Source organism: Eptatretus burgeri, chromosome 13, assembly GCF_056783735.1.
Source record: "Eptatretus burgeri isolate ZD-2024b chromosome 13, Ebu_testis_v1, whole genome shotgun sequence".
Taxonomy (NCBI): domain Eukaryota; kingdom Metazoa; phylum Chordata; class Myxini; order Myxiniformes; family Myxinidae; genus Eptatretus; species Eptatretus burgeri.
This window is the reverse complement of record NC_140973.1, coordinates 21,772,391-21,789,844: the sequence shown is the minus strand read 5'-3', so window position 1 is coordinate 21,789,844 and position 17,454 is coordinate 21,772,391. Positions and strand designations below refer to the sequence as shown.

Genomic DNA, 17,454 nt, shown 5'->3' with positions numbered 1-17,454 from the left:
TTGCTCGCCAAATTCGACCTACCTAAGTACCCACACGGAGGGTAGACCGGGCGATCGCACCTCGCCGCAGGTCGACTTCGGACACGGGCCACTTAAGCGACCCGTTCCGTACTATCGGGATAACCGAGCGGTGTTATTCGTCGACCTCGACGGTTCGATTAATTATCGGGCGTATTCAGCCCACTACCAGCCCTTTACGTGAAGCAAGATGAGGATTCAATGAAAGAAATGACGAAGCGAAGCGGGAAACAGTTCAACACAAAGCACATTTATTCGCAACGAACGGAAAGCACACATATTCAATTCCACCAAAAGCACATAGAAAAGAAAAACACAATGCAATTTTACACAAAAAGCAAATGCGACAATGCAGATCTAATACCGATTACGCGAGCACACGGCAACACTTATACAATTTTACTTCACAGACGGCGCCGACAACACATACCCAAAACCAAGGAAAAGAACAGAGAACCCTCAAAGATGAGGCGGGCCTGAGGCCGAGACCGGGTCGGGCCTACCCGTCTGGTGATGAGACGCGGAGCGGCGATGGTGCCTCAACTCCGCGGGCCTCGCGGGCAGTGTCTGGTAGGGGGTGGGAAAGGGGCCCCCTTGGTCGCACTATCTCAGCGCGGGGGGAAACAGGAGGGGGTTGCTGATGCTCGGGGTATAGAGGATTCCTACTCTGACTCGAGTCCCGCGACGAGCGTCTCCACCTCGGCCAGGTCGCGCTGTCAGCCTCCCTGGGGTGCAGCTCCCTGCACGACGCGAGCACCCCCTCGTCTGCCCTCGCCGCCTCTCCACAGCTCCGTCCCCTCCGCTACGACTCCAACGCCAACGCACACGACGACGACCAGCTCCTTCTTCCCAACTCCACCACCCGCGAAGTCTTAACTCTCTGTTTCTTGACTGACGAACGCGGTCGCTTATATCAGCCCCGTGGCTTCGCTCTCTCATCTTTGACCCCCTGCCTTCGACCTTTCACCTCGCTCCCCATTGGCCCAAGAAAAAGTGGGCGTGAATGCTTTTTGATCCATAAATTTGCATATATCGATCGCCCTCCAATGCCCTGGAGGCGGGGCCAAATCGCCCCTCGCTCACCGATTGGACGGAACAAAAGTGGGCGTGTGTCGTTTTTGATCCGTTTTTGAAGTGGAAAATCCGTGGTTTTGTACACGCTGTTCGGCGTGCGCCCTGCACGAGTCCAACACCGGTACCCACAAGCGGCGCAAGAACGGTGGCGATGCGACGGTTGCGAGGTGTGACGTGAAGCGGCGCCGCGGTGGGTGGTTGATGTTGTGGTTGTGGTGGTAATCATGGCGGTTGGTCCAAAATAAAGATAGCAAAAGAAAAACGGCTATCCTGAAGAGTCGCAGCACGCATAAATGACATGTATTCCCACTAGACAATGGGTTTGGGCCTAACTACACATGTACTTACCAAGATACCTCACCTAAGGGACCTGAATGGTGGTTTGCGAATTTGGTAACCACAACAATATATATAGTTGAAAGTGTGTCTGTCTGTGTGTCTGTGTGTGTGTTTGTCTGTGACCTATGCATGCGAAAAGTAATGGGCTGATCCTCACCAAACTTCACAGGCTGACAGAACATGTACCTGGGAGTGTCCCGATGTAAAAGAATTGTACTTCCGACTTGCGGTTTCCGAATTATGACGTTATCACCTGATTTCGTAACGTTAATTTTTCAAGTTCGGCCGATTGACATGGGACCAACGCCATTTGCAATAGAATGAAAAAATAATGCTCGTCAATTGAAGACAATGACTTCCGACTTCCCGGTTTCTGAATTATGACGTCATCACCTGATTGTGTAACGTTAATTTTTCAAGTTCAGCCGATTGACATGGGACCAACGGAATTTGCTAGAGAATGAGAATTAATTAAGTCACAAATGATGACATGAAACCAGCCTCACATTGTTGAGGCATTATGGTTTTTTATCTGATGCGGCAATAAATCTTAACATTTTTGAACTCGAGTCTTCTGCATATAAAACATGGCGGGGAAAATATAATATTATAGTGGTGATGAAAAAAAATAATAATGGTGGCAGCCTCTACAATTTTACAATTAACAGTGACATATACTCCTTCAGACCCGCTGTCATCCACGGGATTCCTGTGTGGAGCACGGGAATCCCTGCTAGTACTTTATAGATGCACTCACATTCTAATTGCACATACTTTATAGATGTACACACATTCTAATTGCACATACTTTATAGATGTACACACATTCTAATTGCACATACTTTATAGATGCACTCACATTCTAATTGTACATACTTTATAGATGCACTCACATTCTAATTGTACATACTTTATAGATGCACTCACATTTAATTGTACATACTTTATTGATATACACACATTCTAATTGCACATACTTTATAGATGCTCTCACATTCTAATTGTACATACTTTATAGATGTACTCACATTCTAATTGTACATACTTTATAGATGTACTCACATTCTAATTGTACATACTTTATAGATGTACTCACATTCTAATTGTACATACTTTGTAGATGTACTCACATTCTCATTACTGTATACATAATTTATATATGTACTTACATTCTAATTGTAATACTTTATAGATGTACGCACGTTCTAATTGTACATAATTTATAGACATACATTCCAAATTGCATACTTCATCGAGATACTGCTTGAAAAAAAGAGAATGTGTACTACTGGCTACCCCTCGGTGGCGTTTTTGGCCTACGTCAGCATATTCTGTGTGGACAAACAGACAAACAGCTAAATAAACTGATCAAAATGCAATAACCTCTCCTTTGGCGAGGGAAATAATAAAAAGAATCGTGTTGCAATCAGGAAATAGGTATTTACTATTTTGGAAGGACAGCCAGCTTATTTCCATTCTCTATGATACGGTGCTCCTTGCTGTATGAGATGGCATTTATATTCACAGTAATTTATGAATATAAATTTGGTGGGCTGTCGAGTGATAACGGACAATTTAAAAATGGAGTTGGATAGGTATTTAGATGTTGGGGGAGTACTAATATGTTGGCACAATTGCACAGGCTTCATGGGCCCAGTGGCCTGCTTTTGCATTGAAGTTCCTTTTAGTTACTCCTTTATATTTGGAATCAACACAATTGGCTTTTTCCTAATGTGTAAATATATATTCTCTGTACCCCAGGAAGGATACCTCAGTGATGGTGGGACGCCCGTGCCAGATTCCAAGAGCGCATCAGTCCTTCCATGTGAACTTGACCCAGTGACCTTTACTCCTTACACAAAACCCACTTCAGCACCCTGCCCCTCTGTAGCCATTTCCGGCTTGCTCACAATACGCCTCTTCGGAGCAGAAGGTCTCCGGATACCCAGTTCTGGAGGCAAGACTTATAAGAGACAGCGTGGCAAGGTACCAGAGAGGACTTTTGAAAGCTTGGCGATGTCGAGTAGCTCAGGTATAGCAGTGAGGTTGCAGAAATCTGACGTTGAGGAAATGAAGTCAACGGTGAATGGGTTGGGAAGAATGGATAGTGAGGGGTCAGTGAGATTGCTTGCCAATGGGCCAGGAGGCTCGGGAGATAAAGTGGAGGCATTGAGCGAGAGCAGCAGTGATGAAGAACAACTGAGGCAGCAAGGTGAGGAATGCTTGAGTTATGTGATGATGTGATGTTGTGATGCATTATTAGTGGAGAAATGTAAGTGCTCAGAAGGGAATGCCACTCGGATTGACTAAGTTGTCACTTATCAATCAAGAGAATGGAAAGAAGAGTGCCAGCATAACAAGACAGTATGATGGTTTTAAAAAAAATATCGAGTACTGACAAATTTTCCTTTTTTATACGAGGACGTTCGATACGACACAGTCACCAAAATGTTGGAAATGTAAATATAACAAACCAACATAATCCTTGAATACTGGCCTTTTAAGGTGTTGTGATGCTGGCCTTTGGAGACATCAGACACCTTTGTCACGATACATGTGTCGTGGGAGGATTATTGAGATAATTCTGTAGATTTACATTTGGATAGTGACCAGAGAGGAGCATCCATCGTGCACTTATATTTTTTAACAAGATGGTGATTTGTAAAACAAATACTTTCTCTGTTTTTATTTCTGTGTGCACAGGATGGCAACCACCTGGGCCAAAAGACTGCCAAGTCCCACACATTTTCTGTGCTGTTCAGGTTGTTACCACATTGTCTACACTAAATCTGAACACTAATGTCAAATAGAACATCAAACACTACCACAGAGTATAATATAACCCCTCTTCCTCTACAAACATGCCACCTAAAAATGGGTAAGGGAGGGATTTTATAGGTTAGGAGGAGGTTAAGACAGGTGTGGACCCAGTGAGGGATGTCACAAGGAGATTCATTAGTGATGAAAGTGAGATGGCAGGCTGATGAAATAGTTATTTTGCTTCAACATTTACACAACAGTCAGCTGTGGACGAAGTAGCTGAAATAATCTATGTAGGGGTGTGGAAGGGCTTCAAGAGGAGTTCTCAGTAGGAGTGGAAGATGTGACAAAACAGCGAGGAAAGCTAAGACAAGACAAGAGCGAAGTCGATGGCGCACCATCACGAATCCCCACACTTCCCATCTAAATCAAAGTATAACAAGAGTGAAATCGATGGCACAACATTGGAAATCCCCACACTTCCCACCTTAAGCATAGTTGAACGAGAGTGAAATCGATGGTGTGCCATCGCAAATCCCCATGCTTCCCATCAAAAGCAAAGTAGAGCTAGAGTGAAATCGATGGTGTGTCATCGCAAATCCCCATGCTTCCCATCAAAAGCAAAGTAGAGCTAGAGTGAAATCGATGGTGTGCCATCGCAAATCCCCACGCTTCTCATCAAAAGCAAAGTAGAGCTAGAGTGAAATCGATGGTGTGTCATCGCAAATCCCCACGCTTCTCATCAAAAGCAAAGTAGAGCTAGAGTGAAATCGATGGTGTGTCATCGCAAATCCCCATGCTTCCCATCAAAAGCAAAGTAGAGCTAGAGTGAAATCGATGGTGTGCCATCACAAATCCCCATGCTTCCCATCAAATGCAAAGTTGAGCTAGAGTGAAATCGATGGTGTGTCATCGCAAATCCCCGCACTCTCCATCAAAAGCAAAGTTGAGCGAAAACGAAATCGATGGTGCGCCATCGCAAATCCCCACGCTCTCCATCAAAAGCAAAGTAGAGCTAGAGTGAAATCGATGGTATGCCATCGCAAATCCCCATGCTTCCCATCAAAAGCAAAGTAGAGCTAGAGTGAAATCGATGGTGCGCCATCGCAAATCCCCACGCTCTCCATCAAAAGCAAAGTTGAGCGAAAACGAAATCGATGGTGCACCATTGAAAATCCCCACACTTCCCATCAAAAGCAAAGTTGAAAGATGGCAAAAAGTTCCACCAGAAATGACCCAATATCAACTGTTGAATTTAAAACCTTTTTTTTTCCGCATTTTGACCCCTATGACAAAAAGTCCCCCTCCCCCCCCCCCCACACCCGAGGCATGAACTGGGGATCAAATCCAAAGAATCGTTACATATTTCACGCGTCTCCCAATGTTGATTGCATTTACAAAGTTTCATTTCAAAATGTGCCCAGAATTGCATTTTTTGGTATTTGACGTTTTCACTCCACCCTAGGGGGCAGGGCCAAAATAACATTGCTTGCTCTTGCACATTCTTGCCATGTGGCTATCATAACTACCAAGTTTGGTGAATTTTTGCACAACCGTTTAGGAGGAGATTGTGTGATGGACGGATGGACAGACAGACAGAGGAAGCAGATTACAATATCCCCCCAATAAATTAAAATGGCAAAACGTTCCACCAGGAACGACCCATTATCAAATTTATATTTGATCCCTGTGCCTACCCTAAGTGATGACCATTTTTTTTATTGATTTGTTATCTCCTTATAAATAAGCTTTCATTTAAAATATATACAAGATGAAATAATTTGGAAAAACTTGATTTTTGATCCCTGTGACCCTAAGTCCACACCCCTCTGGTCATAAACCGGGGATCAAATCCAGAAAACGGTGACATATTTGATGCGTCGCCCAATGGTAATTGCATATACTGTACAACTAACAGCTAGAACGGCATGCGGTAGAGCCCAAACCTCCACTAGGCTGAACAGTTTATGCTTTGTATCCCACTGACAGGCTGGATCTTGTTCATTTGTAGGAAAGATGTTGGAGATCTTAATCGGGGATTCCATCGGGAGCCGTTTCGATAAATTTCAACTAATTAAAGGGAGTCAACACAGATTTACTAAAGGGAGGTCATGTTTAACAAATTAATTGGAGTTCTTTGAGGCAGTTTCTGATTTGCTGAGTGAAGTTCAGTGGATGTCGTATATCTATTTTCAGAAGGTATTTAATAAGGTACCACACAGGAGGTTGTTAGCTAAGGTTAGATCTTGCAGAGTGGCTGGTCATGCAGTAATAACTGGATTAGTGATCGGAAGCAAAGAGTGGCTGTGAGTGAGAGGATGTCTTGCTGGGAGGATGTAAGTAGTGGAGTACCCTTAGAGATCAGTACTCAGACCATTATTTTTCAAAATTTACATCAATGATCTGGATTGTGGGGTTAAGAGTCAGCCACAAAGCGTGGATGTAAGGTAGATAGCAGATGGGGGTGATCAGATTCAGGAAAGTCTTGATACTTTCATAGATTGCGGAAAAAAAATTGTCAGATATAATTTGCCAAGAGGAAATATAATGTGCTGGGGATAAAAACGAAGAATGAAATTGACAGCATAATGCAAATGGCAATCTACGTATTACATGAAATGTGTGGCACACGAGAAGGATGTGTGTGTGTGGTCGTCGATGGGGGGGGGGGGGAGGGCAGATGGGGTGGGGGGGTAAGCAGATGTGGGGGTAAGCCAGACATGTGTAGGTAAAGCCTTAACTTTAACCGAAACAGGGTTTTAGGTTATATTCATAGATGGGGATAAATTACGAGGTACAAAATTCATATTCTGTAAAGAAAACTGGACAGAATTTGTTCGGGCATAATTGCAAATGTTGTGTAGTCCTTTGGTCACGACATATTCTGAAGAAGACCATAGCTGCTATCGAGGGGGTTTAGTATAAAGTGACTAGATTGCTTCTGAGCCGAGTTACACTAAGCTATGAGGAGCAGCTGAGGGAGACAGGATTATACATTAGAAAGGAGGCGATTACGATTGGATGTGTTAGAGATATTTAAGTTAATGAAGGACAAAGACAAAAAAAGCACAGAAGAGTTTTCCAACAGAATGGATAGTGAAAGCAGAACGGAACGCAGTCTGAAAGTAAAGAAGATGAGGATTAGGATGTTAGTATTAAGGCCTTTCACTCAGATAGTAGTTACCTCCGCCACCAAAGGCGGATGGAGGTTGTTTTCACTCCCGTCTGTTTGTCTGCGAGCAGGATATATCTCAAAAAGTTATGGACGGATTCGCACGAAATTTGTTGGACAGGCTGGGTGTCAGACAAAAATTAATCGATTCGATTTTGGTGAAGATCCAGATCCGATAATTTTTTTAAGTGATTCTTCACCATTGAGGGATGAGGCCAAAAAATGATATACAGCACGATACTGTATTTCAAAAAGCTCTGGACAAGTTATGACAAAGCTAGGTGGATGAGGTGGATATGTGACGACAAGCCAATTCAATTCTGGTTCAGGTCCGGATTCAGATTCGACCTGTGAGTGGGATACAAAATGTAAACTGTTCAGCCTTGCGGAGGTATGCGCTGCAATACAGAGTGCCGTTCTCGTGATTAAAGCATGAAATCGTCTCCCTGGAAAGGTGGTGGCAACAGAAACAGTATGAATGTGGCATTGATAAAATGCAGGAATAATGGGCATGTGTCCAAGTTCCTTGTATCCTTCTATTCATTCGTGAAATCCCTCCCATATACAAACCCAGCAGCTTGTCTTTACAATTAACACTTCTGTCGTTTTTGAATCACACAAGGCCATGTGACAAACCATTGTGCTTTCATCAAAATGTAAATATACTGTATGTCTATCTCAGTGGAATCGTGTTCATGAGAATGACACCAATTTAGTTGTTTCACCTACATTACTCATCTTATGAGTTCTAATGTAACATCTTGTACATGTGAATAATCATTGCTTCTCTTGTGGTTAAGTTTTGATTTTCCTGCTACAACGACAATGGACCAGTGTCGATTCATAAATTAATGTGACCCATCTGATTTTCCCATTTTATGATTTGTCAGCCATTTACATTTCATATATCCAGATCAAAATCGACAAAGAAACTAGAACGACAATTTTCGACGTTGCCAGACATGCCTCTGCCCATATTATTACATCATTGTAATACTTGTACCAAGTTTGATTTAAAATATTAAATAATCCTGACTGCCAGACTATGCATCCAATCAGGTTGAAATTTAAAACGTACATTCCACATGACGACTAGATCATAAATGTGATGCTTCACATCGATTGATGAAGTGGTTCAAATGAAAGATTAAATTTTTTTTTTTGTTCAAACCAATATTGCTGCCAGACCGTGTGAACTATTAATTATTCGTGAACACCTTGGTATCCTCAAGGCTTGGGGAACGTGTGAGTGAAGTTTCCCCTCGATCTGTCGAGCCGTTCTGGAGAGGGTTTTTAAAGGTTTATGCTTCAAAAAAAAAATCATGGCTGCCAAACCATATGACCTGTGACGTCATAGGTTGAAAACTGTTTGTTCCTCATGGATCGGCGATCATACCTGTAAAGTTTCACCTCGATCTGTTCAGCCATTATATTACAGAAACTAGAACGGGCACTCATAGAGCGCATACCTTCGCCTCCACTACTTTTTTTGTTCTTGGTATGAGTGTGGGGAACTGGTTTCATATGAATGGTCTGATGACACAAACCACATATCTATAATGTCATGACCCCCCCCCATGACTTTCGGGGGCTACGGACTAAACAACAATCAACTCACGTCGTTTTGGCGAGTCTTCACTCGCAAGCTCAGTGAATACAACGTTTCAACAAGAGAAGGTAATCTCGTTTGATGCTGGTTTCATGCTAATCGAATAAGAATTGACTGAGTTATGCTGAAAACTGCATATTTTTCAAGGGCGTGACCCCCCCCCCCCGACATTTTACCGCAACCGTTGACATGTGTTATGACGTCATTGTGTCACAAGATTGGGCATTAAATTCTGAACATTTTGGTGCTGGGTTCATGTAAAGTGGACAAGAATTGACCGCGTTATGACAAAAACCGCATATTTTTCAAGGTCGTGACCCCCCTGACCTTTGACCCCTAACCGGTAACAAAAGTATGGGCGTCATTGTGTCATATTGCATATCACAAGATGAGGCGTTGAATTCTGAACATTTTGGCGTTAGTTGCATGCAAATTGAATAAAAATTGACTGTATTATCGTAAAAAGACGATTTTGACCTTTTCGTGACCTTGACCTTTGACCCGAACGATCCCAAAATCTAATCGAGTGCTTCCTGGCTAATAACCAATCATCCCACCAAATTTCATGCAATTCGGTTTAATACTTTTTGAGTTATACGAATCACAAGATTACAAATAAATAAATACACGCCAACCAAAACATAACCTTTCGCAGAATGCGAAGGAAAAGAAGATTTTTGAAGGTTTCATGTTTAAAAATAATATGGCTACCGAACCACGTGACTGACGACATCATCAATTTTTTTTTTGCCAATTACAATTTAGCCCAAGGTGATCCTCAAAAATTTTCATCCTGATCAGATGAAGCATTTGACATATGCAATTATGACATCATAATGAAGCTACGTATGACATCGTCAAAAAAAAAGCACACTCGTTTCCCATGGGGAGTACTTCACATGTGCCAAGTTTCAATTTTTTCCATGGTGCGGTTTAGGAGATACAGAGATCCAAAGTTTTTCCTTTTTTCCAACATGGCTGCAACACCATGTGACCTATGACGTCATAGTTATCACAAAAACATTTTACACGACTAGTTGCATCTGTGGTGAAAACTGTGAAATTTCGATGGCGTAAAAATAACCATGACGCCCCGCTCCGATTGGACACTTGACCCACGACGTCTTTATCAATTCAAGTTCAGAATGGGTGGCCGATCACGTCTTTGGAGTTTTGCGTTGATTGGATAAGGTTTTTTTGTCTAACATGGCTGCGAGACCGGGTGACCGATGATGTTGAAATTTTCAACCAATATTCCCCATGCCGAGTTGATCACATTAAAAAATAGATATATTTCTCTGAAACCACTTAGCCTTTCAATGCAAGACTTTACAGTGATGATCCACTGCTGTTGCTGCAAATATTTTATTTAACAATGACCTCATCAGTCACATGATGTGGTAGCCACATTGGTTTGAAGGGAAATATTAAAAAAAATTAGATTTCAGAAACCTCTGTAGCAATCAATGCGAAGTTTTACAGTTGTGATCCACTGCCCGTGCTTCATGGAAAGCAACATGCTTCACATCGATCCATGAAGCAGTTTTGGAGAAAAAAAGTTTTTTTAAACTTTTGGTTTTCAAACTAACATGGCTGCCAAGCAACATGACCTACGGCGTTTAAAATTAGTACTATGCCCATGATTTGGTGGAGGATCACAAGTGTGAAGTTTCGTTTTGATCGAATAAGGTTCATTTTTCTATCCAATATGGCTGCCACACCATGTCACCAATCACATTATCATTTCCACACTGTATGCAGCTATAGTGTTAGATGATATTTGGTAAATTTCGCTTTAACTGGATTAAGCATTGCCAAAGAAAACATTAAATATTTTTCTTCAATCCAATATGGCCCCTGCCAAACTACATGACCAATGACATCATTTTTTTTTCTTTTCTGTTGACCAATCTATCCCGAGATGAACCTCACAAATTTTCACACTGATCGAATGCAGCGTTCTACTTGTCGAATTTTGACTGGGATACCACTTCACTGATGACTTCATAGTGAAATCACTCTTCTTCCCCATGCAGAGTTGTTGACAAGTGCCAAGTTTCAATTTTTCCCACGGTGCGGTTCGGAGATACAGAGGTCCAAAGTTTTTCCAGCATGGCTCCCACCCCACATGATCTATGACGTCATAATTATCATAATAATTTTTTCATAAGTAGTTGCATCGATAGTGAAAATTTCATGTCACTCAGATAAGCGGTTGCACAGAAAACAGAGAAAATACGGACGGACAACCCAAAAACATAATGCCACCGGCGACTTCGTCACCAGAGGCATAAAAACACCTGTCTTGCCTCGAATTGTGTCTTTTGTATTTACGATCAGACAGTTTCTGTACTGTCCCATTAAGAACTTGTACATGGATTCCATAGGCCTATAGGTGCACACACACTCACTATTCTTTCTCTTTGTGGGAGCAAATGGTGTTCTAGCTCTGCATTTTAATGTTTTTCTTTTCTTTATTTCTGATGACCCATCAAGGCAGAAGACTGATACACATGTACAAGACTGATATTTAAAATGGCGGTTTTCACGCTCACCCTTCATGCTCATCATCTTTGTTAATACAAGGTGAGGTTTCTTGCAGGTTGATGGGGTGACACGTGCCCGTACGGCCAAGTTGTACCCGGAGGAATCACGACTTCCTCTAGCGCACACTTTTACACTCTCTCTTGAGTGTGCGCACACCCTCCGCTTGCTCCTCTTCTCCTGGACTTCCCACACTCCTCGTCGCCGCATTATCGCTCAAGGGGTGCTTAGCCTTTCCCTCCTCCTTCCTTCAGAGCCCATAAATAACGGCACCATGCCGTGTACACCTCATCGCCTTGCTGTCGCTCTGCAGCCCCACGGAGTGTTATATGCTGTACTGACAATGGCTCCTGGGGGCCAAGTGAGTGGCAAAACACCAGAGTCCAGTGAAACTCATGAAGCCAGAGTATTTGGAGTGGATCTGGCTACTGTTGTACGGAGGGAGGACTCTGGGGTGGGCGTTGCACTCCTGCTGCAATCATGTGTGGCTGAAATTGAGGAACGTGGATTGCAGGTGAGCACATGGCTTGGGTTATAGGTAAGCAGTAGACGAAAAGGTCACTGTAGATGAAACCACTGCTGGTGCATTCTGATTCATGAATGATTCTTCCGTCTGATGGACCCAGACTGTAGGGTTGTACCGCCTATGTGGTTCGGCGGCGGGGAAACGAGCGCTCCGTGCCGAATTTGAGGAAAGTTCTGGCTCCGTGAATATCTCTTCTGAATATGTCACTGACATCAATGTAATAACAGGTAGGAAATGAGGACATGTCGGTCATATCGCATTTAGACTTTTCACAATGGAATTATAAATGTACATGTGTCGGTCATTTCACATTGGAATAAATGTCCACGCTAGTCATTCATTTGTAAATTTCACAATGGAATCTTAAATGTACACGTCGATCATTTGGTATTTGGAAAATATCACATTCAGAAGCGCCAAATGTACAATTCCTTTTTCCACAAAAACCATCCCTTATTCAAATGGCAAACTAAATTTAATGGATTCGGTTAAACGTGTGTGTCGTTGGTTGTTATCTCCATATGTAGGTTTCAGGAGGTGAAACGAAGCCCTCCCAGGTCTCAAAATGTACACCTTCGTGTACGTATGTGTGTGCGTGCGTGTGTGTGTTCATTTTTCTGTTGTTCGTCATTGAATTCACAAGCATGAGCAAGTGTTATTTTATCTCGGCGAGGTGAAAGTCACCGGTTATGACTAGTTTCCGATTCATCTTTTGTCATGACTCAAGAATGTGGGTTTGATTCTGATGCTGCCTTGTAAAGGTCCCTTTATTGACATAAATTCTTATTCTGTCATCACGTGACTTTCAACTGCAGGGATTGCAGTTTCAGGTCAACATTTCTCTTTAAATATTGATGGGTGGCTGGAATGGGTTACTTTGATCCACCGCTTGTATTGATTGTGCTTTATGAATATCAATGCAAGCAAGTGTGAAGCAGTCATCTTTTTATCGATCACTCATAGGATGTATGGTTATGCTTGGATTGGGAAAGAGCTGTTGCTACACGATTTTATCGTGTCCATAAACCACAGACTTTTGTGCTTTGCTCACATTCTCTCAAATTATTCTCTTCCACCTCTCCCTTATTTCCAATATACACAGGTGTGTTGAAAGACTTTCTTCGAGAGTTGCCAGGACCACTCATAACACCGGCACTGTGCCACAACCTGCTCTGCATCTCCCCTCAACCAGCCAACAGGGAGGGGAAAAGAGATAGTGGTGGAGTTGTTGATAGTGGATCAGAGAGTGGGGAGGAGACTGTGAATGAAATAGGGATGAAGAGTGAGAGTGGGGGAAGAATGGATGTGAGAGATGTGTGTGAACATGAGCAAAAGGGGAGAGATAAAAGAAAGGTGGAAGTAATGATGGGAACAGAGAAAGAAAGGTATCGGAAAGAGACGAGGCGAGAGAAAGAGGCAGCGGTGGAGACAGAAGAGAGGGGAGACAATGGACCAAAGTTAGACTATGATGGGAAGAAATCAAGAGAGCCAGACAACATGAAAATGCGCAATAAGATGATGGGAAGAGAACTTAAAACGGACCTCTTGAAATGCTTACCAGAACCAGAAAGGGTAAGCTCCCAACTGTTTGGGTAAAGCAACACTTTGGTAACAAACTGGAAGTAACTTATTAGCATAAAGGCATAAACCCATGGGGACATTTATTTATCATGTACGTGGAGAATGTTGGGGGTGGGGTTGAGAAAAGGAATCAAATGGGTAAGATATGGGGAGGGGGGAAATAAGAGGTTGATGGATAGGAGGAAGGGGGATTGTCACGCCGGAGCAATTTGCTTTGTGAATGGCCGAATTAAATGAAATTATGCTGAGCGGGAAACGGTTTCTTCCCCCAGATAGGATCTGTATCCTGCCGATCTCTCATAAAGAGATTGTTTAACCAATTTGGATTTTCCCCAGGGATTTCCAATCAGGCCGGAATGGTTCATTAAAGACACACAAGATGACAAAAACTGAGAATCCTGGGAAGAAAGGCACACCAAAACAAATGAATAAATAGAGGATTAAATAAATACACTTGATACAGGAACATAAGTGGCTACGAGCACACAATCTCTCTGACACACACACACACACACACACACACACACACACACACACACACACACACACACACACACACACACACACACAACGGGGAGCCTGGCACAGGCTCAAAGAACATGGGAGGTGTAAGCAGGCTCCTCCACAGGCAGCACGGGAGGGAACCAGGGAGGCATGGGTCAGCTCTGCAGCCACAGCACCAAAGATGAGTTCACTTCATCTCGACACCAGAGAGCACCTATGAGCCCTCATCTCCAACTGGCCAGCGTCTGTATACAGCCTTTCATTGCCTCCCCTGCGGCTACACCAACAGTGCCCGAGAATCCCTTGTTCCTAACACAGCTCCGTTAATGTCAATCATACAGCATGCAGCCTCACTGTGGCGATGTAACAGAGGCTGGCTGGTATCACGGCACCCCTTGAACCATCACGGGCCACAGGGAACTTTTTAAAGCCATTGTGACGGCCTCACCAGCGGTTTCAGTGTGCTAATGGGAGCGAGCCCTCTGGGGTCTTTGCGATGGCTGGCACCACGCCAGATGCCTTTTACTCAAGTGTGGTGCACGAGGGGGCTTTAAATCTGTCAAAACACGAACCAAGACATCCAAAGGTACCCCCCTTCTCCCTTTACAAAGAGGACTCGTACAAAATACACTCTCCCATCTAATGCAAATATCAACTGTACTGTCCCTCACTGTACTGAGTCCCTGGTTACAAAAAAAAAAGAAAGTTCTACACTATGTGAACACATGGACCACACTAACGAAACATGCTACCTCATCCATAACCCCTGCAATATAACTATATATATATATATATATATATATATATATATATATATATATATATATATTATACACATACATATATATATATATATATTATACACATACATATATATATATATATTATACATATATATATATATATATATATATATATATATATATATATATATATATATATATATATATATATAAAAATAAAATGGGATGAAATTAAATGAGTCACAGACATAGCTTCTGGACAATCTTTATAGAGAAGGTTTTGGCCAAATAAGCTTTCTTCTTGGTCTTCCTTAACAAGAGAGAATATATGAGGCACCGCGAGGAGTGATGTAAGGGCCACATCGGCCATTTTGGAGTTAATGCCATAGAGCACTATTTTAACCCTTCCCCTATCATCCGAGCCTATCATCATCGTATCATTAAAAAATGTCGCTTACATCACTCCTCCTCGCCGGGCCATATATATATATATATATATATATATATATATATATATATATATATATATATATATATATATATATATATATATATATATATATAATGTGTATGTGTGTGTGTGTGGGGGGGGGGGAGGGTTTCTAACTATTTTCAAACATAAATAAATGGCTCTAAATTAGATATCTGGTAAAGTACATGGCTACCGAACAGGAGCTTTATCATTTGTAATCCAGTGCATTACTTTATCTGACATATCCTTCCTTTTCCTTATCTTCACCAATCTGAACATGTTCAGGTGAGACATGGCATCTCAAATGACCACAATCATGCAGAGCTCATTGTGAAGCAGAAAAATCTTCCAAAATTGCCATAATATCTTGGTTTAAAATTGCACAAATGGGAAACATGAAATTTGATATTCGCTCAAATCAGTTCAGAATTTGCTGGTGGAGACAAGGAAGGATGTGTAACACTGGCCAAATGTGAATTTAACTGAAGAGTAAGAGCTCACAATGAGGTGTACTTGGACTTATGTGGCAGACTTCTATATCAGGACTTTGATGCAAGGCATTGCAATCACTATCAACAATCATTGTTTCTCCAGGCTACCCTCTCTTTGCTGTTGTCCCATCTTCGCCTTGTTGCCTCACACTCCGCCGCAAACAAAATGACACTGCAGAACCTGGCAGTGTGTTTTGCGCCGGTGCTTCTCGGTGCTGGGCACAACGGGAGAGGAGGTGATGAGGAATTGGGATGTTCAGCTCCACCATCTGACCTCGCCAATGCTCTGAGATTCAAGAGGAACATACACCTTCTGCATAAGCTGTTGTTACTCTGGCCTGGTAAGGCAGGGTTTGCATTCAGTCTCATTCCAAAAATGACTTGACCCCAGACAGTGGCTTTGTTTATTTAACATACACTTCCACCCAACCCTATCCCATGTGTGTTCCGTTAGATATTGAAGACCAGAAAAATGAAGATCTGGAAGGAGCAGACCACAAAGAGAGCAAAAATAAGAAAAAAGATGGGGAGCAGCTGGATGATTTGGAGAGAGACGTGCCACCACAAGATGTAAATACAGTGATGAAAAATGTCGGACGAGAGAAGGAAAGTATGGAGATTGCGGTGAAGTTGAAGGTAAAGACGGATCTAGGTTTGGAGACGCACAAAGAAGTGGAGATTGGTGTGGAAAATGTGACAGAAGAGCAAGGAAAGACAGAGAAGGCCCTTGAAAGGCTAAATGGCGGGGAGAATGAGAGTCGGCAGGGTTGTGTGCGGGTCAGGCAGAGCATCGGAGGAAGGGTGGGTGGGAGATGTAGACCGACAGCAGAAAGCCGTTACGCCCGAGATTGGAGCGAATTTCTAAGACAGGAAGAGGGTCACTCAATTGAGTCCGATTCCACATCAACATCTCTTCCTCACCTCCACTCTCCCCAAGTTCTGAAATATCCATCGGTCCTTTCTGACTCTCTCGATTCTCAGATCCATCCTCCTTCCACTCCTTACCATTTTGTATCTATCAACTCTGCCTTTCCTCTTCTTCATCCACCTCATTTATCTGCATATTCGTCCTCTCCCTCTCCTTCAGGATTGCAATCTCCTCCAGTGTCACCACATCTTTCTCCATCTATCACACCTTGCCTTCCTTCCACAACCGAGCCCGACTCTGTTCCTCCATTCCTTGTCTGGAAACGGGAAGAGGATGCGAGTAGGAAAGGCAGTGAAGGAGACAAAGAAAGTAAAGATGGAAATAAAAGTGACTCAAGCTTATGGGAACTGCAAGAATCGCTGGATTCTATTCTTCACCAAATAGACTTGGAAATCTTGTCTGTGTCCTCAGGATTACTGAAGTAAAATGCTGTGTCAGCAAATATTTTATGATTATAAATGTACATTATTTCTCCCAACATATCACCGCACGCCACCACAAATGGGTCCCTCGGCACGTATCCTCACTGCACGTTCTTCACCATTCATTTTTAAGCTTCGCACTGTATGTATTCTCTGTTAGAACCACGATACATGGCTACCTTGATCTGTGACTTTTAATTTTGTTTTATTTATCGTAAATATATTTTTTAATAACATGGTGCTTATTAACTACATGGTCTCAACGGTTGTT

At 42.6% G+C, this 17,454-nt stretch overlaps 1 protein-coding gene across 3 annotated transcripts in view; it reads left to right on the top strand.

The window, feature by feature from the left end:
- The window catches only part of LOC147014041 (uncharacterized), a 23,188-nt gene extending 5,753 nt beyond the window's left edge, over positions 1-17,435 (top strand). For all 3 annotated transcript variants that reach the window (XM_085851610.1, XM_085851608.1, XM_085851609.1), the window contains exons 3-9: positions 3,193-3,643; positions 4,135-4,193; positions 11,575-12,030; positions 12,143-12,269; positions 13,145-13,614; positions 15,937-16,174; positions 16,288-17,435. In XM_085851610.1, the coding sequence (XP_085707736.1) occupies positions 3,193-3,643; positions 4,135-4,193; positions 11,575-12,030; positions 12,143-12,269; positions 13,145-13,614; positions 15,937-16,174; positions 16,288-17,186 (2,700 nt within the window). In that variant the 3' untranslated portion in view covers positions 17,187-17,435. The remainder of the gene's footprint in view (positions 1-3,192; positions 3,644-4,134; positions 4,194-11,574; positions 12,031-12,142; positions 12,270-13,144; positions 13,615-15,936; positions 16,175-16,287) is intronic.
- Positions 17,436-17,454: the final 19 nt, after the last annotated feature.